The sequence below is a fragment of the Squalius cephalus genome (genome assembly GCF_949319135.1).
Source record: "Squalius cephalus genome assembly, chromosome: 12".
Lineage (NCBI taxonomy): Eukaryota > Metazoa > Chordata > Actinopteri > Cypriniformes > Leuciscidae > Squalius > Squalius cephalus.
Genome location: NC_137133.1, coordinates 33,759,170 through 33,783,871, shown reverse-complemented (window position 1 = coordinate 33,783,871; position 24,702 = coordinate 33,759,170). Strand labels below are relative to the sequence as shown.

Here is a 24,702-nt window from a genome sequence, read left to right as displayed (position 1 = left end):
AAAAACTCATCATTTTGCAGGACAATTGTCTATTACAGTATACAACACAGATAGAAGGGTGCCAATAATTCTGTGGTGATATACAACATGCTTTAAGAAAAGTTTATTTCCATCACACTGTAAAGTGTTTTTAGATATTAGCCTACATATAGATTACATATACCAAAGATTTTACATATAAACTGGGTCAGCATACTGTTAATTACAGTTAGTACCACGGGAAGTAGGGGTGCTGATGTGACCCCTGGCGTGGAGCCCATGAAGAAATATGGTTGGGGATAAAAGTTCACACAAACAAAACCAAAAAACTGTGGTGTTTAGCCTAGGCATACATATTACGTGTGTTTGTTTTTATTTATGCTGTATTATAAAATACCCAATACCCACATTTGGAAATTGCCCTTTAAAACGAAGGCTCAGTTTGTGGTTCACAATTATTTGATTAAAAACAACAAAAACAATAAAACAAAGACAAAGTCACTTATATTAAACACTTTTTTTATTGATTTTTTTGTTAACAGAAGTTATCTTGCACCTTTAATTGCCTTCGCTATCGTCCTGTCAATCATCTGTCTCATTCTCGTGGGTCGCGGATATGATTACAGTTTCAGTAAAACTGTATTTCACCATCATCGGTAGCCACCCTCAGCCGATTGGCATTACAGTATTTGCAATCACCATCCCGTTTCAAAACGGAGCGTCTAAAAGAAAAGTTCTGACTGCTGACTGAACACTGGTCAGTGAGCCTCTCCCGCTCGGCGCTGTCAAGCGCAGCTTCACCACACAGATTTAACTCCGCACAGCTAAATAAAACAGGCTGATGGCAGACTAATAATTAATATTTCTGATGTAAAGATTTCTGTGAAACGCGTAAAGTTGCACAGAAGAAAGCCCAATAGGACCTGCCCTGTACAGTTTAAGAATCTGTAGCCATAGTAGAGGACTATTATTTTGTTGAATAGACCCGAGCGACAACTGATGACGTCACATGCTCAGACTTGCTTGACCAAACGGCGGAAGGGGGCGTGTCAGGCCGCCCACATGTGGAAAACGAATTTTGAAGTCATTCGTTTTTTGCCTGTGAACTAAAAAACGAAAAATCAAGCCGAAATCTCGTTTTTTTTTTTTTTTTTTTTTTATTATTATTTTTACGAAAAAACTAATAAAGGGGCCGTTTTCTCGTTCATGCTTATTTCATTTCAAATTGTAAAACAAACTATCAAAATGACACAAATGACTTTTACACTGAAATGCCTTCCGGTTACACTGAAATGCCTTCCTTTTACACTGAAATGCCTTCCGGTTACACTGAAATGCCTTCTTTTTACACTGAAATGCCTTCCTTCCGGTTACACTGAAATGCCTTCCTTTTACACTGAAATGCCTTCCTTCCGGTTACACTGAAATGCCTTCCTTTTACACTGAAATGCCTTCCTTTTACACTGAAATGCCTTCCGTTTGCACTGAAAAGTTCACGCACATCCACGTATGAAATCACTCGCATATACACAACTAAAGCATGCATCCACGTTTTATTTTGTATGTATGCGCGAGTGTTTTATGGATGTGTATGCGCGCATCGAGTTTATATGTATGTGTGAGTGTTTATAGGTGTATATTCATGGAAGTTTATATGTATGTGCGAGTGTTTATAGGTGTATATTCATGGAAGTTTATATGTATGTGCGAGTGTTTATAGGTGTATATGCATGGAAGTTTATATGTGCGAGTGTTTATAGGTGTATATGCATGGAAGTATATATGTATGTGCGAGTGTTTATAGGTGTATATGCATGGAAGTTTATATGTATATGCGAGTGTTTATAGGTGTATATTCATGGAAGTTTATATGTATGTGCGAGTGTTTATAGGTGTATATGCATGGAAGTTTATATGTATGTGCGAGTGTTTATAGGTGTATATGCATGGAAGTTTATATGTATGTGCGAGTGTTTATAGGTGTATATTCATGGAAGTTTATATGTATGTGCGAGTGTTTATAGGTGTATATTCATGGAAGTTTATATGTATGTGCGAGTGTTTATAGGTGTATATTCATGGAAGTTTATATGTATATGCGAGTGTTTATAGGTGTATATGCATGGAAGTATATATGTATGTGCGAGTGTTTATAGGTGTATATGCATGGAAGTTTATATGTATATGCGAGTGTTTATAGGTTTATATGCATGGAAGTTTATATGTATGTGCGAGTGTTTATAGGTGTATATGCATGGAAGTTTATATGTATATGCGAGTGTTTATAGGTGTATATTCATGGAAGTTTATATGTATGTGCGAGTGTTTATAGGTGTATATGCATGGAAGTTTATATGTATGTGCGAGTGTTTATAGGTGTATATGCATGGAAGTTTATATGTATGTGCGAGTGTTTATAGGTGTATATGCATGGAAGTTTATATGTATGTGCGAGTGTTTATAGGTGTATATGCATGGAAGTTTATATGTATATGCGAGTGTTTATAGGTGTATATGCATGGAAGTTTATATGTATATGCGAGTATTTATAGGTGTATGCGTGCGTCAAGTTTATATGTATATGCAAGTTATTCACAAGTGTATATGCATTCATGACTAACATTATATGTATTGGTATGGATTTCACATTAGTGTGCACGTGTATTTCATATATGTATTTTGAACATCCAATAGTATACATGTATATGCGAGTAATTTATAGGTGTATATGCACGTGTGTTATGTATGTATTGATAAGCGAAGTTTGATTTAAATCCTACATGGCGCCTCATAATTATTAGTAGTGTTTGAATGAAAATGAAATAAACATCAGAACAAACTTTCTCTCTCTTCAGGCCACTGACTGCCATGGCGAATGATAAACTCGACCTGCAAGACTGTCTGGAACATGGACGCACAGCTAAGGTGTGTGTGTGTGTGTTCAAGTCACCTCTATTTATATAGCGCTTTATACAATACAGGTTGTTTCAAAGCAAATTTACAGTGATAACAGGAAAATGCCGAGGTCATTTCGGCTGAACAGGAAATAGTGTCATTGTTCAGCTCAAGTCAGTTCAGTGTTGATTCAGTTTAATTTTGAAGATCATCAAATGTTAAATGAGTTCATTTTATATATAAAGCAGTTCTGCAGAAAACAGTGTTAGTCCAGTTCTCATACAGCAGCGTCAGTACAGTTAGATCAATAATACTGTTGAATATTAAGTGTCCCCAACTAAGCAAGCCAGAGGCGACAGTGGCAAGGAACCCAAACTCCCATCAGGTGACAGAATGGAGACAAAACCTTGGGAGAAACCAGGCTCGGTCGGAGGGCCAGTTCTCCTCTGGCCAACGAACAAACACGGTGTGATTATGATTATTATACATGAAACGATCATGATTTCAATATGAATTGTTCAGGATAGTTTGTAACTATTCAAATCATTTGTTTTCAAATTATTATTGACTGTATCCAGACATGATTTCACATGGAGGACTTGTTTGAGGCACAAATATTTCAGATTGACGACCCTAAACGTCGCATAAAAACAAAGCAGACAGTGATTGGTTATTGTCCATGTCAATCAGACGTTTTCTTCCCCTGTAAGTGGGTTGTGCTTGGCCCATGACAGTAGACCTGCTACGTGACACTAGGTTTGGGTGGCCAACAGGGAAGTGATTTACTCTTGTGCTGGCTTTGTTTTTCAGTTCGGCAAAGTGCGAACCATCACGACCCGTTCCAACTCAATAAAACAAGGAAAAGACCAGCACTACCCCGTCTATATGAACAATAAAGAGGATATCCTGTGGTGCACAGAGATGGAGAGGTGAGGGCCGTCACATGACCTGCGCTTCCAGTATTATTTCATCCCAGAGTCGAAAGGAAAAAAAGAAAGTATAAAATAAAGCATATGTCAATTAGGAGACACTTATGCATACTTTTCCTAAACTCTCATATCCATCCTTTAAAATTGTAGAATACTTACAGTACTTAAAAGTACTGTCTTTTATTTGTTGAAGTTTATAATAAATAAATAAAAATTAACAATACTAAAAACTTTATATTTTTATAATTTTTGTAATTTAATCATTTAAATAATTAGTAATTTAATAATAAAATTCATATAAAATAATATAAAAAATTAAGTCTTGTGTATGTGTGCATTTTGGAGTCACTGTACATATATTTATATCAATATGATTTTTTAATTTTTTTTAAGAAATAACTTTCTTCAGCAAGGACTAGATTAAATAGATTAAAAGTGACAGTAAAGACATTTATAATGTTAAAAAATATTTCAGTTTCAGATAAATGTTTCTTTTGACCATTCTATTTATCAATCCTGAAAAAAAAAAAAAGTAATTTATAAAATATTCATAAATAATTTTAGCATTGTTGTACTTTTTCTCTTTTTTGTTGTTAATGATAAAAAAATTAAAAGTAAATATTACAATAATCCAGTCAAAAACAACAACTCCATTACACTTTCAATGAGAAATAAAACTAGTTATTTTAAATTAATAATTTTAGCAATTTTAATAATGAATAATTTAATAATAAAATGAATATTACAATAATCCAGTAAAAAACAACTCCATTACACTTTCAATGAGAAATAAAACTAATTATTTTAAATTAATAATTTTAGTAATTTTAATAATGAATAATTTAATAATAAAATGAATATAAAATATAATGAATGGCATAATAATAATGCAAAAAATGTGCTTAATGCCCTAAAAAATATATATAATTATCTAATTACTTTATATAAAAAAATAATATGATTATGAAATAATATATAATTAAAAGTCCTAAAAAAGTCACAATACAAAAAATGTTAATAGTCCTAAAACCAGGCTTTATTTGTGGGTAAAATCCACTGCTTTGTGCATTACAGAGTGTTCGGCTTCCCTGTCCATTACACTGACGTGTCCAACATGAGTCGACTCGCCAGGCAAAGGCTTCTGGGAAGGTCATGGAGCGTGCCTGTGATTCGCCACCTCTTCGCTCCGCTGAAGGAATACTTCGCTTGTTTCTGAAGCTCCGCCCACCTCGCGTCATGATGGCGTCGTGACGTCTCTCTTCTTCCTTTCCTTTCCAATAAGCTCCACCTTCTTGTGTTCTTCATGTTTGCTCGTGGCCTGTGAATGGCTGGTGCTATCCTAAGATTAATATTCAACCCACTAGACAGCCACACTTCACATATTTATTTGAAAACATAACTCCACATTTTTTATTTTCTTGTATTTTATTGTCCGACGTTTTCATAATTCTTTTTTTTTTGGTCATGTTTCAACTGTGACGACTCTTTCTCTCTCACACATCTGACAGAGACAAAATGTGAGCGAGTTTGCAAGTGTATGTTTGTCAGAGCGTGAAAATATAGAGCACAAACCGCTGGTTAGACGCTCTCTGGATGCTCGAACCGGGCGAGTCCTGTTACCCGACCCCTCATGTGATGTTGCAGCGTGAACTAACTAGGAAAGATGTGGCGACTTTAAGCATCGAGTCATTGTTCTGTCCTCACTGGAAGCGAAACGCTGCAGTGATACATATTTGATGTCTTATATATATCTCACGGAAAATATGTGCCAGGTCATGTTTCACCCCAATATCAAAAGAAAAAAAATAGAAATTATATACTGCATCATGATGCATTATGACAATTAAACATCCCCTCCCTCCCCTCCCAAATTTTATTATATATAAATGTCTTCTTTTTTTTTTTTTAATCCATTATTTCCTAAACAATTTCCTCACATTTCATTATTGTAATGAAATATATTTATATATATATATGAAGAGTTAAGATGCAAAAGCCTCTAAGTGCCATCTGAAATTTTCTTCTAGAATGATCATGTTTATCAATATATTAGTATATTTAAGTTCAGTAATTTCACTTAAATGACAATTAATAGGTCATTTACATTGCCATTTAAGTGGAATTACTGAACTTACATATACAAGCTTGATAAACATGATCATTCTAGAAGAAAATCTCAGATGGCACTTAGAGGCTTTTGCATCTGAACTCTTCATATATAAATTATATATAATGAGAGTCACCACTGAGAATAAGAATTATTTGACAAAAAGTAGTTAAACATCCAGATTCTGGGGGGAATCTGGGGGCATATGTTGTTATAGAAAAAAAAATGTAAATACAATTTTTGTTTTTTGATTTTTGGACGAAATTTTACCTCAGACATATTTACATGAGATTGATTAAGCAGTGCTGCCTATTATTTAACGTATAGAAACCAGGCGAACCGCGGCTAGTTTTGACAAAGTGTCATGTTAACATTATCACTTGACGCTTTATCATATCATGCCTGGTTAGGACACGTGTAACATCTACACAAACATCATTTTCACGCATAAACACACTTTTCCTGTGAGAGAAAGGATGTGCTTGAAGAATCAACAATACACTGTTTACAGGTTACGCTCTAAATATGGTACTACTAAACTACAGTTGACTTAACTATTCACACACAACACCACTAACTCGACTATGGTGCTCTCTCTCTCTCTGTGTGTCTCCCTGTCTCTCTCTCAGCAATACCAACGCAGCACACAGTCCCGTATGATGCCTTTCTGCTGGAGCCTATAGGGCACATACAGTGAGAGAGCCGTGTCACATCACACACACACACACACACACACACACACACACACGCATGCATGCTGAGAGCTGTTACACACTCACATTAATGTAGAAGAATAGTTCAAAATGATATATGACTCACCCTCACCGAAGAGAGAAAGTCATACAGGTTTGTATTGACACGAGGGTGAGTAAAGATGACCGTTTCTTACTCGGTTGTGAGAGAAGTTTATTTACACTTTTTCTGTCGTGTCTGATGCAATATTCCGCCAGCAGACAGAAGCTGAACTTCCGCATGGGATTACTTGCATCCGATTCTGCCAGATCTTGCCGTTTTCACTCAGCAGCACGTGTCCAGACACCACCACTCTTACTGTGTTGTTCAGTCAGGTATCAGGGATGTTGTGTAGTTTTAGCTCCTGCATGTGTTTCGGTGCAGGAACTCCATGGTGCAGCTTCATGGTGCTTCGTTCTCACTCTCTCCTGACTTGCGTTCTGCTCCCGGTTCAGCTCGGCTACGTTCACACCGCAGCCGCATGTTTTTTGAAGGTAGCGTGAGTAAAAATGACATTTTCATCTTCCAACTGAGACACTTTCTTATGTGGAAATTGCTGCTTCTTTTTTTGCACTGTGATTTCAGTGTGAACAGACCATTTTTTAACAAACACTACTGTTCAAAAGTTTGGGGTCAGTACGTTTTTCTTTCTAAGTAAATGAATACTTTTATTCAGCAAGGATGCATTTAATAGGTGAATCGTGACAGTGAAGACGTTTATAATGTTACAAAAGATTATATTTCATTCATCAAGGGGAAAAAAAGCATTACAGTTTCCACAAAAATATGAAGCAGCACAACTCTATAATCAGAAATGTTTCTTGAGCAGCAAATCAGCATATTAAAATGATTTCCGAAGGGTCATGTGACACTGAAGACTGGAGTAATGATGCTGAAATTTCATTACAGTTCTTTTAAATTGTAATAATATTTCGTATATTTTTATTGTCTTTTTGATCAAATAAATGAATGGCAGTGTAGGTGCACGCTTAATCTAAATTGCCATATATTCAAATGTTTTGTAAATTCTACTATAGGAAATTGTAATATTTACAATATTACAATAATTCATTTTCTTTTTTTTAATAAAAAAATATAATGAGGTTTTAAAGTCTGAGGCCAAATTGGATTCAAAGTGTAATTTAAACATTTAGGATATCAAATATTGACAAAATGAATGAACAAAAGGCTCTCGCGGTGTGAACGTAGCCTTTCTCTCTCTCTCTGAACTGCGTACGCATCAGCCCGCGTGCTAATCTACACGCTGACTAGCATTGTGTTTCTACCGTTCTGGTTTTTGATAGTCTGATACATTCAGTGCTCCTTGCTCGGGATTCTGGGAAAGTGGCCCATCTATGTGATGTCATAAAAGCTGGTCACATGGTGCTCCCAGAATCCAGAGTCCTATTCTGGTGCAATCGGAGAGTTCACACTTGGATTACGTGCAAACTGGATTACTGTACAACTCTACTACGTGTGCTGTTTTATAATCCTGTTTCCGATCTGAAGTAAACAGGACTCTGGTGCTCACAGAGATGTGCTTCGAAACCTAGGATTTTTGTATGAATTTGATTAATTACATTGGCCCTCGCAGGAGGGTAGAGTTTATACAGATCACATTTCAACCCGGAAAAGGAAACCTTTTTTGGTTTCTCTAATCAAACTAGCACATTAGACTACTTGTTATTTGAGGGTTGCTCATTTCTTTGAACTCTTGGCTGACATGTTGAAAGCAACTCATTACCTGAAAGACAGTTTTATTTTTTGCAGTTTAAATTCAGATTCAAACCTGAATGGTTATATCCCAGTTGATGTTGAAATATGCTTATGGCCCACAGGTTATAGTAAACTTCTGCTTTAGCTCATGCTCAGAAACCGATCTTAAAGGAAAACATCCTGCCATTTAGACGTTTGAACTTAATGGATTGATGTTTGATGATGATAATAATTCACTTTGGGCAAATGTGATTCAAAACACTTTATTTCAGTCCATTTTTGTCGTAACTTGAGAGAACAAGTGTCTAGTACTCTCACTTTACCATGTTTAAATACAAAAAAAGTCGGCTTATTCTGTCTAGAAATGCCTCTCATGACCGACATGATGTCTTTTGTTGGGTTTTGAAGACGAATTTCATCCCAACCCTCTTTAAATCATTTTCGGACATATTTTGCTCCAAAATCATTTGGCGTGTGTTCACACTTGTAGTTCGGTTCTCTTGGTTCTTTTGGTCCAAAAGAGAAAATGTCTTTTATGACGTTTATTTTGCGAACTTACCAAACATCCAAAACAATGCTGTGTTCTGGGATAAATGCGCTCGTTGTATGTGCGTAGCTACATATTGATGGTATTTTGACCTGCTGAGAACTCGTGTAGAGCTTATGTAATGTGTAAAGGAGTCAAAACAGCGTCAGGAATCCCTCCGTCACACACACAAACCAAGATCTGCTGCGAGGAGACGCGGTTCTGATGCCTGTACTGAACTGTGATGGACAACATCGCGACTATGACGAGTAAAAACAGGCATGCTTGAGCATTCTGTCCTTTTTATGGTCACATCTTGTGACATTATGTCCAGTTTTTGGCTCGTTTACATGTCTTTGGTCCATGTTGTTCATATTTCAGTCGAACCGCACCAGAGTTCGTTTGGAAGCGGATCGAGTCCCATCTTCTCAGCGTCTCGGTCCGCTTGTCCGTAACTGGGGTTTAGACAAATCGTAAAAAAAACAATTCTTAGAAATGTGGGAACATAGGGCTGACCCCGGTGCGCCAGTGTTCAGATGTCAGCGTTCACACTTACTCAAATGAACCGCGCTAACAGAGCAATCGCACCAGTGTTCATTTTAATCCAACCAAACTTAACAAGTGTGAGAGTTTTAACAGTTCAAGGCGTTGAAAGCGAACATCTAAAATGCAGGATGTTCTCCTTTTAAAGGTTCGCTTGGTAGGATCCAACTCCTTTAGCAGGATCTTTGTGGCACTGTGCTGGGTCGAACCGCTCGTAGCCTTAGAGTCTGTTTGTGTTCGTTTGGTGAAGGCTGGTGAATCTCGTAACGCAACGTGAGGTTTGATTGTTATTAGTCGAGACTTCAGTGGTTAATGAATTGTACATAAGTTTTTTTTTTGTTTTTTTAGAAATTTATTACATTTTGTGTGGTGGGTGTTTTTGAATACTTTTAGAGTCATTCTGCCGTGATTATTGGCTAGTGTATGCATGGCTGTTATAATAAAGGGGTGGAGCTGTGAGTCAGAGATGGCCGTGTCCAAATAATAAAATGACCAGAGAATTCTTTTCTATTTATGAACCCGTGTGGGAAAGATGATTGACAGGTGACGCGTTCGAGAGCCGACCAGTAAGCCTGTCGTCAGCTTTAAAGAAGGCGGTGGTCTTGCGTGAGGTGAATAATATTTCGAAGCAGAGAGACCGTGAGGAAGGGTTGTTTCAAAAAGGTGCTATACATTATTCTTAAATGATAATCTAGAAAAGAATGACGTGAAACTATATCGTTGAGAAGTGACTTGGTCTTGACAATGACTGTTTTTATGTTGTGTAGTCTTGAAAAAGCACTATTATTTTACTCTTTTATGAATATATTAACAAAAGGCATTTTAACTTTGTACTTGATGAAAATAAAGTAAAAAAGAAAGGCGAATAAAAACAGAATATGTACAGATTCATGTGTTTTAGCCTAGACATTACTGTAGTATGTGCCTCTCAGTAAAAAAAACATTCATTCATACTGTATTCACATGCTGCCTTCAGGTCACGTGGGAACGATCGTATTTACAAGTCGAATGCCGTCAAATTACCGGTGGGAAACTGGATTTTCTCGGATTTTTGAGTTTCATGTCAGTTAATCAATCTTATTGGTCATAATTTTTAATAAGTTTCCATTGCGATTGTTGGCCACATTTAGTCCAATTAACTGAACTGTCAAAGAAAACTAGCTATTAAATGTGTTGGTTTATGGGGAAACAAAATCCAATTTTCCATCATTCCCTGCACTTAATGCACATCTTTTAACCTTCATTTTCTGCTAAAAAGCTTATTGTGTTTGTCAGGAAGTTAAATATGAAATACATTTTATTCCGATCACTTAAAAGCATTTCAGATTGACTTTCGAACTCGTAAGTGGGAGCTTCCCCGGAAGACTTAAAGGCAGCATTACTGTACACTGTTACCTATCTGCTTGGAAGTGATGGCAAAACTACATTACCCAACATTCCCTTCTTCAAACTCCCTCCATGTACTCTTGCTAAAGTCAGACTATAATGTTTTTTTTATATAATTGTTCTTGCCTCAATATTTATTGCCCTACAGCCTCGTCCATTTGATCAGTCCACAGGTCTCTCTCTCTCTTTTACTTCCTTTCTTCATCTGCTGTAACACTCATTTAGCCTCACTCTCCCTCTCTCTCTCGGTGTGGCTGTAGTTCTGTTGTGTTTCGATGGTCTTTGGAGTGTTATAGTAGCAGCTCATCCTTCCATAATTCTCTCTGTACGCCGTGAAAGGAGAGACAGCCGGACAACGGCTCCTTTCCTGTGCACTTGTGCTGGGGAACACTTGAATTAAATGTACTGTTTTTGTGCTAAAATCACCCTTGTCGTGTCTTTCTTACGGTGTGAGTGAAGATCAATAACATCACACTGATTAACTTGAAACAACTTAAGTTTGGTCAGGGATGTCACACTTATCGTATGTGTGTGTACTATATATGTATTTTAATACCTTCCACGCCCCTATACGATTAATTCAGATGTGCAAGGAACTATATAACCTATTTTAAAAGTGATAGACTTTGCTAGATTTATGATGTTAATAACTGAGGGAATGCATATCACAGTCTTCGAAATGTGTCCATAACAACAGTGAATATTGTTTTATCAATGACACTTCTGGCACCATATGGTAACAATAGCTATCAGTGTGTTACAATCTCAAAGCACTGTGACGTTCACCTGAAGATCCTGCCTATCTTTAGTTTCGTTTCTCACAAACAGACCGTCGTTCCACATTCACGGCTATCCGAGGATCTCAGTCATCATCAAAATGTGGATGTGGATCCTGTTGGTGATTTGGATTATTTTTTTCGTTGATGGTAAACATATAGCCTAACTAACAATGAGCAATAGGCCTACATTTGCTACAGTATTTATTTATTAATCTTTGTTTTCGTTAGTTAATAAAGATACAACTATTTATTCTTAGTTCATGTTAGCTCATGCTGGTCCGTTAAAAAATATTACTAAAATGCAACTTTTGATTTTAATAATGCATTGGTAGGCTAGATGTTGTAAATAACATTACCTAAGACTGCTAAATGCTTATTTATTTTTAATGTAAAGAACTGGAAACCTATTTGTTACTGAAATTGCATTTCCACCTTTCATAATTAATAGCTATATCTAAATATTAGGCCTATTGAACATTTTCGGTTACACTTTATTTTAAGGTGTCATGTTACAGTGTAATTATATATTTAAGTACTGATTAATATTAATTTAGTACATGTACTTACAAGTTTGGTTGAAGTAGATTAGTTGCATGTTTACTGTATGTTAGGCTACCGGTATGTAGCCTAACGTGTAAGGGTACTGTAAAATAAAGTGTAACCACATTTTCTGATTTTTGTAACAGTATGTTTTATTTTTATTTATTTATTTATTTTTGTCATTCACAGGAAAAGTAATTAACGAGTGTCGTTTGTTTCTTCAAACTTTGGCTACCGCGACGTGTCAGCTGTACCTGGCGCTCTTGCCTCTACGTCATGCCGCTCAACACTTCGCCAAAGCTGCCAGGAATATTTTTATCAAACCATGTATTCGTGTTAATGACATGTTAATGACTACCGCCGATGAAGAGCGCCTATTGTACCTTTTGCCGTATTTATGTAAAGCGGCTGTTCATTACCTGGAGGGAGTGTGTTTGCTGTGGGAGTCTTTCTCTCAGTTGCTGTCAGTCGTGTCGTCTGTGTGTGGCGCTGTCAGGCACGTCCTGCAGGGGGCGCTGTTTCTCGTCTTGTCCACGGCGCGCTGGCTGCAACAGATGATGCTCTTTAAAGGCGACGTGGATGAATGGGTGAAAGAACAGAATCAACAGACAAAGCGAATAGAGAAACAAAGAAGACAAGTGGAGGAATACCTACACGCTGTTGATCCATTGACGTGAAAAGGGAGAGGGAGAGGGAGGGGGAGAGGGGGGGGAGGAGGGGGAGGAGGGGGGGTTGACAATTTCTTGAAAGGATAGATCACCAAAAAATTGCATTTCTGTCTTATTTTACTCACACTCGAGACTTGTTTTCTTCTTCTATGGGACATATTAGCAGATTTAAAATATAACCTATTTATTTACTGGATCAAACGATTCTGTGAACAACAACAAAAATCGTTCATACAGTATGTTAAAGGTAGGGTTGGCAGTTTTTTTCTAAATTTGTTTAAACTTTCTTTATATACCAATACATAATTAAAATGTAAGTACTCTGAAAAAGAAAGTATAAAAATCGAGTCTCTGTAGTCCTCTCAGGGCGCAATAAACACAGCTACTTATTTCCACTCGGAACGAATAAAATGATTGGCTGGGCGACTGTCACTCTCCCTCGCTACCATGGCTACCACCCCTGCTGCTACAGGAGCTGCCCACATGCGCGCACCCGTTTGACTCCAGGATGGGAAGAGGCACGGAAGCTAGGAAGAATCACAATAATGGCAGAGAAAGAGCAGTCAAAATCCCCAGTACCTGCATATACAGTCAGCCAAGGCAAAAAAAGGAACTAGTAAGGTAGAAAGGTAGGCTATTGTCACCGGAGTGTAACGTTAGTCCTCATCAGAGCCAACAGTGCTTTCATCTGGAAGCTCTTACATGCAAAACACCGTATATGTTATGAATCTTACACGAAATTCACCTTCATCACAGTGTAACTGATGGTAATGGGAAAGGTGTATCAATGCAACCTGTTTTTAGCTTTGCCTTATGTTACTTGCTCGTTACCGAATCAAACTCAATATATTTTAAACTTTACCAGTATCGATATGCTAGCTTGATAGTGAGTACTAACAGCCATGTTAGTTGTTTATATTCATAATGATAAAGTTAGGTATTTTATTACATGTGATTCTGACATGATGTCACTACATGCACTGCGCTCCTCTCGGCGCTGGTAAACGTAAACGCGTCCTCAAGCTGAGCGGTCGGCATCGCGCGTTCATGTGTTTTGGGGGCGTGGCTTTGGAATGAGCCCAGAAGGGAGAGGGTGGGAGTGAATGGAATAAGTAGCTGTGTTTATTGTGCCCTGAGAGGACTAGAGACACTCGATTTTTATACTCTCTTTTTCAGAGTACTTACATTTTAATTATGTATTGGTATATAAAGACAGTTTAAACAAATTTGGGGGAAAAGTTTTTAGAAAAACCCTGCCTACCTTGCCTTTAAGTTGAAAGTTTTGATAAACTTCTTTTAAAGGTTCTGTAAACCATAACTCTTGCTAACAACATATCTTCTTAAAGGGATAGTTCACCCAAAAATGTTGTTTCAAACCTGTTTGAGTTTTTTTCTTTTGTTGAACACAAAAGAAGATAATTTAAAGAATGTTGGTAACCAGCCAGTTGATGATACCCATTGACCTCCATAGTAATTTTTTTTTTCTTACTATGGAAGTAAATGGCTACCGTCAAATGTCTGATTGCCAACATTCTTTAAATTATCTTCTTTTGTGTCCAACAGAAGAAACTCAGACAGGTTTGGAATAACATGAGGGTGATTTTCATCTTTCGTTTTTGGGTGAACAATCCTAACATATTTAACATATCTGTGTTTAAACGATTTATGGTTGACTCTCTGACTTTTCTTTGAAGATACTTAATTTCATGTTTCTTTGTGTTGCATCAATCAACGAAGGAATGTACACAATCAAGTAATCAAGATTTTATTACAATGATATCATAGAAAAATATATTTAAAAAAATATTTCATTAATGCAATTATTTGATTATCAAATTTCAAAACAGTAAATTGCTTGATAAACATACTTAAAGATAAGAATATCTTCAAATGTATATTTTGCTGTTAAATACCATTATTGTCTGTATGATTTTCACAAAATTAAATCATATGTATTGCCATAACAGTCCAAAATTGCTGAATTTCTACATCTAGAGCTGCTCCTGCAGGTTTACTCTGTGTTTGACACTAAAAACACATATGGTACTAATACTTTTTAGCACTTCTACAATAAAAGATTTGATAGTTGCTGTTGTCCGATTCTTCTCATCACAGTCTGGCGTCTACACTGATTTGAGGGGTCCATCCATCATCTGTCATGAAGAAGACAAAAGTACAACACATTACACTACTCAACAGAGCAGATATACCCTTTAGTTTCCAGCAAAACGAAAGATAGTAGATCAGAACAAAAATCAATCAATAATCTTACTCAGCATGTCCCATATTCTCTTCACTGCAGATTTGTTCACTCTAAACTCATTCTGGTCGTCGCTGAGATAAAGAGAGACATGTTATTGTTATTATCTTAATTTCTGTGCTCATAAATCCATTTAAATGTCAAAGTTCATTTCTTAGATGTGTGTTGTATCTGTTTACACTGTAGTTTTGGTCACAGCAGCCATCCTGAGCAAAGCTGAGAGAACGTTCCTCTGTAGGTCAGATGATAAACCCTCATACGGCTGAACTTCACCTGAGACAGAGACGTAACTTTACCTGAGAGACTGTTATTTCACAAAAGTCTTCAACTGAAAATGACCCACACCTGAAATAAGGAGCTTCATAATGAAACTGCGGATGCTGGTTGAAAACATCTTCTCTCTGAATGTCTGCGAGCTCTCTTCACACAGGTACCTAAACACCAGCTAAACACACTGATATCAGTACTGACGTGTTCAACATCCTGTTACTCACCAATCGACATGGTTAACTTCCTGGACAATTGTGTAGATGATTACAGTCACCTGGTAACTCTCAATAAAAGGCTGCAGAATGGCTCTGAGGAAGACGATGGTTTCCTGGCCGTCGTCTCTCACATGGACCTCTTCACCAGAGCGGCCGATCACACCGGACTGCTGTAGCAAAAAGCAGCCCTCCTCATAGTCCTGAGAGAGAGGCAGATGTTTAGATGGATGTCCTGTTGTTCAACAGCTTCATTTAGACAATCAGACTCACCTGAACCGCTTGACCAGGAATGAAGACAAACTCATTGGAAAAGAGCTCCAGAAGGAACTTAAAATGATGAAAGACGTCGTCTGGAAAGGAAACAAAAATGGTTAAGGATCAGTTTAGCTAAAAAATAACAATTCATCATTTATTCACCCTCATGTCGTTCCAAAGCTGATTTCTTTCTTGTGTGGAACACAAAACATTAGTAGAATGTACATGCTGCTTTTTTCACAGAAAAAGTGAATGGGAGATCCAGAAAAGTCACGTTTTTGAGTCATACAATAGCTTTGAGTGAGTAACAGACTAATATTTAAAGCCCCACTAAAACACGCAGCATTATTCAATATGGTGACGTAATTGCCAGTTAAAGACAGGGTGGGACATATCGATCAGCTCCTCCCCAATATCACAGCTCGTCCAGAGCCGTTGAGCTCAGCAAAGCCGCATTCGACAGCTCTACAGTCTAATAGATTACCATTTTAGATTTAATATGAAACTGTTACTAAAGCAAAATAGTGAACATAGTCATGCTGAGGATGTGTGGTTTGAAAAGTGTGTAATTTTTGTTGGTGCATGGCATCGATGATGTCTCTTCTACTTGGCAGTGCTGTTTCTAATGTCTAACCGTTTGTCCTCGTGATCTCCTCCATCGCTTTAAAATAGAGCATTCTGTCCAGAATTCAAATGCGTCCGATGTGATCTGCGCCGACTCGCACATATGATTATATATTGCACCATATGTGCCATTCACCATGTAGAAAATAGTAACTGTGAACAAGTAATCAATTTCAGCTGCAGCTTCAGCATCTATTTATAGTGTAGGGGCGGGACTATTCTAGAGAGCATCTGATTGGACAGAAAATCTGATAAGAAGCTGAAGTGCAGAGTGATGTCATCAAAACCTTTGATCCATATTGGCGGAAGTGAGAGACTGTAAATTTTGAACACTTTTATCTTCTAAATGTACATTTTGTCATTGTTTTGGAGCACTCTAACTTATAGATAACCTAAAGGCTAACATATTAACACTAAAAGCCAAAAAAACTTACATTTTAATTGCATGGGGACTTTAAGTATAGTTTATTCACTGAAAATAATCCCTTACTAGTTTGCAAAGAAAATTAAATTTTATGGTGCTTTTTTCCCCCATACATTTTAAAGCTTAAAGTTTGAAATCAGTTCTTGGAAATTCCTTAAAATATCGATGTTCCACAGAAGAAAACAATTTTTGCAGTGAATAACATGAGGGTGAGTAAAACCTATGAAAACTTCCTGTGATACTCTTATAGGCTGCGTTCCAGTCCAAAATTGTCATGCCCTTCACTCGCTAACTTCCCTCCGTCTCGTTCACTCGGATGTCGTCATTGCTTACGTTGCATGAGTGCCCACTACTGGCGGAACCTTTGAAATAGACGTGCTAAGCCCTTGATCACTTAGAATCACTATGGGGTTGAATTTTTAATTTTTTTTTCCCTTACAAAATTGTTACAAAAACATTTATATGTATATATGTGTGTTTGAGTTGTTTAATTTTTTTTTAAAAAATTATTAATATATCTCAACTCATTAATATGAGTTGTTTGTGGTGGGGTAAATTAAACGCAATTTGCGTTGACGTCACAATCGTGTTGCATTGTGGTATATGGAGCTGCCTGAAGTGTACATATGAAGTAGACTCGCTCCCGCTGTCAAAATCGAGGGAGCGAGGGTCTGTCCATATAAACTTCCCTCGTCCACGAAGTGGAACGCACTTCAAAATGGTGGCAGGGATTCCCCCGAGGGGAAGTGCTTAGGGAAGTTCGCAAGTGCGTGTCTAAAAGTGGACCGGAACGCAGCCATACTACTCACCTGTCCTGCTGCTTACAGCTGTTGTGATTGCAACTGCCACCATAGCTGGCCGTGTGAATACATGCACTGCTTGATTCCTGTAGGAGGCGCACATGAGCACAGCAGCAGCACGTCTGAACACACCCTCCTCTTGAATGACAGGTCCTGGACCCGCCTCCTCCACTAAATAGACACGCCCCCTCTCACAGCGCACTACTGAGTGATGCAGGGTCATGCTCGATGACATCACTTCAGAATCCAAAACATGCTCTACAAAACAAAAAAGAGGGGGAGAATGGTATGTTTTCCCACTACACAGTTGCTAGGGTGTTGCAGGGTGGTCAAGTCTGAAGTTTCCAAACTTTTCCATTAAAAATATCACAATAAAATAAATTTTTGCTATGAAGAAGTTATTAATGTAATTAACGGGGCTTAAACAAGCATCTTTTCTTTCCTCAAGACTCAACACACAAATTTAAGAACTTCTATCCTGTTTATCCTGTGTGATTGCCATAGGAACAGCCCTGAAAGGGGGTTTTGTTGTTTTCTGTTGATCCCAGTCACATATTTGGCTTTAGTCCCAGAATTAAAGAACCGTCCCAAGTTGTTCACAATACCTAGAAAGCTAAACTAGTAAGAGAACCTTGGAAAGAGCTCATGAATATTCTAAACATACAGAAGTACAGAGCTCAAACTATATTGTGTAAGTGTTTTCTCTATGGAAAGCATCTGCTGTTGATTTTAAGGCAAAAAATAATCAAATTGTCCCTCAGTTTGTAAAAAGCCAAAATTGTGTTTAGAGTAATGTACTTACCGTACCATTGAAGTATATGGGGCATTCCAGAGGGTATATTGTTGTCTTCCATACAAATATGTGTGTTTTTGTGATGTAAAGTTGTCTAAACTATGCTTTTAGTATTGGGACAACTGTTTAAAACAGATAAAGTTCTGGTTATGCGCTAAACTTTTCTGGTATTTTTTTTGCAGCACACTAGTCTCACATGTTTATGTGTAATGTTTACTTTTGGATGACTTCCCCTGTAAGTGCCTTTTTTAAAAACTGACAAATAAGCCAAAATTACTTTTTATGCTAATTGACTGCATGCCACAGAAGCTGTCTGAAGAATGTATCTGGCATTGAACAAATGATCTTCATTTAAAGGAGCTGATTGAATGTTCTATTCAGGTTTTATTTATTGAATGTCATCTCTACATGTCTCCTTACTGGGCCATCTGATGTGGGCTCCAAACTGCAGGGCGACTCTCCTCACCCAGAGGGTTTTGTTGGTCAGCAGGTCCAAATCAATGCCCTGGAGGTTCTGGAGGAGAACCACGACCATCAGGTTCCAGGCGCTCAGTACCGCATTTCTCTCCTGCAAACGGACGATCATGTGGGCTAGACCAGATACAAACTCCTGTGTCTCCTTATTGGGCTTCATGGGCAGGTCTCTGTTAATGAGACAGAAGAAAAAAAGAGTGAAGTGAAGTACTGTATATCCCACAATGCAATGCAGTCCACTTGACCTTGCTTTTACACTGTGAGGGCCTGAATAGCAACCATGATTTTTAAAATCTTATTATTTCACAAGACTGCCAAAAGGTGTCAGCCGTTAAGCGACTGAACGCCAGTGGGCGGGGCCAGTGGTGTGATTATGTATAGCTATTCACTGTTTCCTTGCTCTGGAGGCAGGCATATGCAAATGCATTTGCCTGTGTGATGTCACAGATTACACAATATCTAAACAAGGGCCATTTCTCAATATGCGTTCTTGTCTGTACTTGTGTTCTTGTGGACTTGTGAAACGTCATCAGTCGCTGCCCAAGTACTGTCCCAATACACAAGTTTGCATTTTGGCAAGAACGGTTAAAAATCCCGGAAGTGTTCTTGACACGCCCATTTTACCGAGGATGCAACGGTTGGTAACTTGTGTGAACTTGACGGCAGAAATATCCCAGCATTCATTTCGGCATTCGAGGAAGGAGAGGCAGGTCAATACAAGTCGTTTTTCTACAATTTCGTACGCTATTTCATCACTAAATTCACTTCTGAGAACATTTGATGCGAGAAATCAACTGTGTAGATTTCAAATAATGGCATTTTTCCGAAAATTTATGGCGAATCGAAAATGTGCTCAAACGTTTTCGGAAGTGAGAATCTCCATAAGAATAACGGCCAATAATAACGTCAATAAATCTCGTTATGTTTGGGTACTGCAGACGGCGTCTGTGCGGGGGTATTATTGCGCAATACCAGCAAGAACACATCGTCTCAAACTGTCAGCAGCGTTCTGTGTGCTCGTCACCTTGTGAGTTCATTCTTCCAAGAACAACTAGCAAGAGCGTTCTCCCCAAGAACACAAGTCCGTTCTTTGCATTCTTAGTTTTGAGAAACACCCCAGCTGTTTTTGGAGCTTGATTAAATAAATGAGGAAAGAGGAGGAACTTTTAAGCTATGAAACTTGCAGGAAGTTTTAATGAAACAAAGACCTCTTATATGTCAAATACACAAGGAAATTTTGATTCCTCATGATCTCTTTTAATAATTTATCACTGCATAATGCAGACTATTTCACATATTATTCTTTTTTTAATTGTCACATGCGTGGGTATTATATATATTACCTGGGTACCAGATTGTACTGCCTGTGGTTTATCTTTCCTTTGACCAGGTCTCTAACAGACACAGGGTTTCCAAAGCACACATGCATGCAGCCGTAATCCTCCTTCAGAACCGTCCTGGCCTTCAGCAAACCCTGCAGATCACAGCAAGAGCTCAGCAACAAGTTCATTCCTTCACATTTTGAAATGCATGAGACTTCGGCTCGCTTTAACAGCTGTACCCCTGTGGTCTCTCTTGGTTTAGGCACACCCAGCAGCTCATGAGCGAGAAGCGACTCCTCCAACACACGCTCGTAACTGATGCTGATGGGGACCAGACTGATGTCAAACACCTCTCCTTTAAAAAAGGGCTCCAACACCATGTGCATCATTCCTGTGAGGATGCAAACAGAAAACTCAGGGACCAAGAACATGAAGAGCCTCACATTTCCACTTACTGTCTTAAATGTAATCTTACCCAGTTTTGGTGTGAGAGATTTCAGCGTTCTACTCCGTAATCCTTCAACATAAAACTCTAATGGAGCATAACCTGTCTGCAGAAAAACTGCCACTGTGAGTATCAGTGCTAACAAATACACTACCATTCAAAAGCCTGGGGTTCAGTCAGATATTTTTTATCTTTTATTCAGCAAGGATGCATTCAATTGATGAAAAGTGACGGTAAAGACAATAATAATGTTACAAAAGATGCTGTTCTTTCGAACTTTCTAGTCATCAAAGAATCCTGGAAAAATGTATCCCGGTATCCTATATATATAAATATCTATATATCACACAGCACAGCGGTTTTCAATATTGATGATATTAAGAAATGTTTCTTGACATTCAAATCAGCATATTATAATGATTTCTGAAGGATCATGTGACACTGAAGACACTGGAGTAATGATGCTGAAAACTCAGCTTTGATCACAGGAATAAATTACATTTTACCATATATTCAAATATAAAACAGTTCTGTTAAGGTTGAATAATATTTCACAATATTATTCTTTATACTGTATTTTTTGTTCAAATAAATTAAGCCTTGTTGAGCAAAAGAGACTTCTTTTAAAATCATTAAAAATCTTACCGACTCTAAACTTTTGAATGGTTGTGTACAATAATTTCTTTTAAAAAAAGGGGGGAAAAAAAGAAATAATAAAGCATGCACTAAATTCTCACCCGCACAATCGTTCTGACATACTCAGATAGCACCGCCCAGTACAGCTTGTCTGAGCCAATGGCACGACGGATAAAGAACGCGCCTGACCGTCGAAACATCTCACCAATCAGCTTCATCCCCATCAGAGCTGTTAGAGAAATAAAGGTGGAGATTTGGATGATACACTAAGCAGATTTGACATGACAGCATTTAGTGGCCACTGTGAGGAGATGCCCACCTTACAGCTTTAAGTGTTAGTCATTTCAAACATTTGTCTAAAGTGTAGGGCATTACTTGGTGCACCTTTAAAATTACAAAATACATGATGTGACTGTGAGATTTGGCCACCAACAACTACAACAAAAATCTGTAGATACTTGCGAATTCCGGCTGCAATGACGGGGAGAGAGAGGTCATAAGTGAACATGATGTAGGACAGAACAAGGAAGTCCATGTAGCTCCTGTGATTGGGCATAAGGATGACGGGATGCTCCTGAATGGCCTGCTGGAGCTAAATGATAACAGAATTCACATTTTTTAGTGAAGCATTCCTTTAAAAAAAATAAAATTCATTTTTAATGAATGGAAAGGACAGGAAAACACTAACACGTGTGAGTCCATCCTCGTTGACGTGTATAGAGCTGAACACTCTTTTAAAAACTTTGGTCATTGCGAAGCCCAGCAGTCGAATGAATCCCAGCTGAAGGTTTTGACTCATCTCGTCCAGTAACGCAGACGCTTCCTCTAGAACTGCCTCACGCGTCTCATCGCACTCAACCACGATCTGTGAGTGTGAGCAAACAGTTAACAAAAACTGCTATGACATCTTAACTACTGTATCTCACTCTTTCTCTCTCACCTCCTGTATGACGTAGCTCAGGTACTGGGATTCAAGCACCGTCCTGTTGAGAGCGGCAGCTGAAATGGGTGTGGCTCCACGGTATGGCTGAGGGTTAAAGGTCCGCAAGGCGTGGCTTAAGTCACTGCTCCGCCTCCTCTCCTCCAAAATGTCAAAGAAGCCATCAGGTTCTGCACTCAGTGCTTCAGCACTCTAATACACACAATACTGCTTGTTCAATCAACAAGAAATCTAAATATTGTATTTATATATTGTATATTGTATGTTGGTTACATTTAGGTTATGTGCAGTTTACGTACTTGAACGGATAAAAATATTAACATTAATTTGATAAAAATAACCTAAATGGTAGTAAATTGACTCGAAACATCAAGTTTATGAAATTTATTTATGAACAATATTTTATATAAAACATAGCCTATATTTAATAAAACATGTTGAACTCAAAAATTACAAGAACAAGTTGTGTTCCTAATTTGAGGTTGATATCTCAAAAAATAAGCTTTTAGTAAGATTTTGTTTTGGCGCAGTACCAAATTTTCCCCATTAGATGCCAGCAAAGCTCCAGCAAAGCAAACACACAGTGGATGGATTTATGATTTGCAGAGTTTTTCCCATCACAGAAAAATGCATTTTTACATTTTCAACAAAAAAAACAACTAAAAAAACTCATTCTGTATGATTCATAAGCTTGTTTCCTCATGGGGACCTCAATTTAGGTCCTCACGGTGACACTAGTCGCAATGAGTCAGTGTGTATCTAGGTTTCAGTTTCACTTTCCTAAGTGTAGCTATTTTTGTGTACCTAGTATACATTTTATTAATTTATTAAGATTTATTAAAGGAAATTGGGATTAAATAGTAAAATTTCCAATAAAAATACACATGTGCCAAAATGTATACAGTTGGCAATTGGCATTAATGATCACAAAAAAAAACTGGGAAAAAAACCCTAAAATGTACATAAGGACGCACAGGGGTAAAACAAAACAAAACAAATAAAATTGTGATTATTCTCATTATTTTAACTTTGTGAATGGGCTCATCATGAGACACGAGCTTATAAAAATAAACCGTTAAACTGACTTGAGCAGCGCGAACGATAACGTTACAACAATATAACGTTAACCTATTTAAAACAATATAATAATAACTTCTAAAAACTGATAAAATATTTACCTAAATCATTTATTTTCAATTGAGGTGAATTATTTTGAAGAAGCCCGTCCTGCGTAATTTTGCTAAGTTTTTAACGTTTACTGTGTTGTTTTGTTTTGTCTTTCAATAAAGAAACCGAAACAAAAAGCCTTGTCACACCGAGTTCATACAGCCACAAAAACATAATTAGATGGCCATTATAATCACCGAAGATGTAACGTTACACTCCAAGCGTTCCTCGTTGATTATAATGAGTGAGAGCGACATCGTTTTGTTGCGTTGTGTCGCTCTCAGCGTGTACACGGTATTATAATGCACGTCCAGACCAAATAAATATGCAAACATAACTTAACAACAGACATATCATGTTCATACCAAGCGCTCCATGTCCCACGCAGAAGCAGGTGTTCCTCTCCCCCTCCTCTAACATCAGAGTCAGTCACTGAACCCCCACAGACCGACACTCGGACAGGAGCCCAGAGCCAATGAGCGCGCGCACCGCGGGAACGCCTCCGTCGCGTGACCTGTCACCCCCAATAATCTCCAATCTCTCAAAGATAATCAGTTTTTTATTACACAAATGAACGAACTAATACAATGTACAATTATTTTTATAAAAGACTTGAATGAATGTATGGAAGTTTTTTCCTAACAAAATTCAAATTCAAGAGCTTAAAAATATAAAATAATTAATCAAAGTCTCAAAACATCTGCTCAAATGATAAATCAAATGCTCAGTTTATTAAATGATAAATCAAACTCTCAATATGGCTGCTCAAATGATAAATCAAATGCTCAAATGCAATTTTATTAAAGTATGCAATTTTATTAAAGGATAAAGTATGAACTGTATCAAAAATCGAATTAAAACTCATTTTAATTTTAATTTTGTTAGGAAAAAACTTCCACATGAATGAATGAATGAATGCTATTTTATTATTGATGAGCTTTAGGCAAGGCAAGGCAAGGCCAGCTTATTTATATAGCACATTTCATACACTATGGTCATTCAAAGTGAATAACAATAAATAAATAAAACAATAAATTATTACAAAATTAAATTAAAATAATCACAAAAAATTACGATATAAAAGGGATATAAAACACTTTAAAACTTGAACTTTGTTAGATCACACATGCCATTGTGTTTTGACCTGGTTTTAGCTCATTCTGATTTTATGGTGAAGAATTTCAGCACCTGTATAAACTGGAAGGTAATAAACATTTACTGTTCAAACCTCAGATATATTAATTTATCGATAAATTAAATAAACTGAGGCATTAAAT

The 24,702-nt window shown here is 37.4% G+C and overlaps 2 protein-coding genes across 6 annotated transcripts in view; one reads left to right on the top strand and one right to left on the bottom strand.

The window, feature by feature from the left end:
• The window catches only part of dnmt3aa (DNA (cytosine-5-)-methyltransferase 3 alpha a), a 60,002-nt gene extending 49,051 nt beyond the window's left edge, over nt 1–10,951 (top strand). For 2 of the 4 annotated variants that reach the window (XM_079888581.1, XM_079888583.1), the window contains 4 exons: nt 2,835–2,904; nt 3,203–3,340; nt 3,685–3,803; nt 4,878–10,951. In XM_079888581.1, the coding sequence (XP_079744707.1) occupies nt 2,835–2,904; nt 3,203–3,340; nt 3,685–3,803; nt 4,878–5,019 (469 nt within the window). In that variant the 3' untranslated portion in view covers nt 5,020–10,951. The remainder of the gene's footprint in view (nt 1–2,834; nt 2,905–3,202; nt 3,341–3,684; nt 3,804–4,877) is intronic. The other 2 variants (XM_079888582.1, XM_079888584.1) reach the window with 1 other exon arrangement.
• Nucleotides 10,952–14,543: 3,592 nt separating this feature from the next.
• Nucleotides 14,544–23,890, bottom strand: gnpat2 (glyceronephosphate O-acyltransferase 2). 2 transcript variants are annotated; one of them, XM_079888528.1, is made up of 16 exons: nt 23,791–23,890; nt 22,259–22,450; nt 22,007–22,183; nt 21,781–21,910; nt 21,420–21,547; nt 20,713–20,788; nt 20,477–20,628; nt 20,259–20,389; nt 18,862–19,085; nt 17,658–17,906; nt 15,816–15,895; nt 15,605–15,745; nt 15,406–15,505; nt 15,240–15,333; nt 15,073–15,134; nt 14,544–14,953 (listed from the first exon to the last, which is right to left on the bottom strand). In XM_079888528.1, the coding sequence occupies exons 1-16, from the start codon at nt 23,800–23,802 to the stop codon at nt 14,910–14,912; spliced, it is 1,992 nt and encodes a 663-aa protein (XP_079744654.1). In that variant the 5' UTR covers nt 23,803–23,890; the 3' UTR covers nt 14,544–14,909. The 2 variants fall into 2 exon arrangements, with proteins under 2 accessions (XP_079744654.1, XP_079744655.1); XM_079888529.1 differs by having other exon boundaries at nt 21,777–21,910; nt 23,791–23,875.
• Nucleotides 23,891–24,702: the final 812 nt, after the last annotated feature.

What these genes read in the sequence shown, in the direction of transcription:
- gnpat2 (XM_079888528.1), bottom strand. An exon ending in TATGAAGCTCCTTATTTCAG is followed by an intron (nt 15,334 to 15,405) that starts GTGTGGGTCATT and finishes TCTCTGTCTCAG; the next exon opens with GTGAAGTTCAGCCGTATGAG. An exon ending in GAGAATATGGGACATGCTGA is followed by an intron (nt 14,954 to 15,072) that starts GTAAGATTATTG and finishes TCTTCATGACAG; the next exon opens with ATGATGGATGGACCCCTCAA.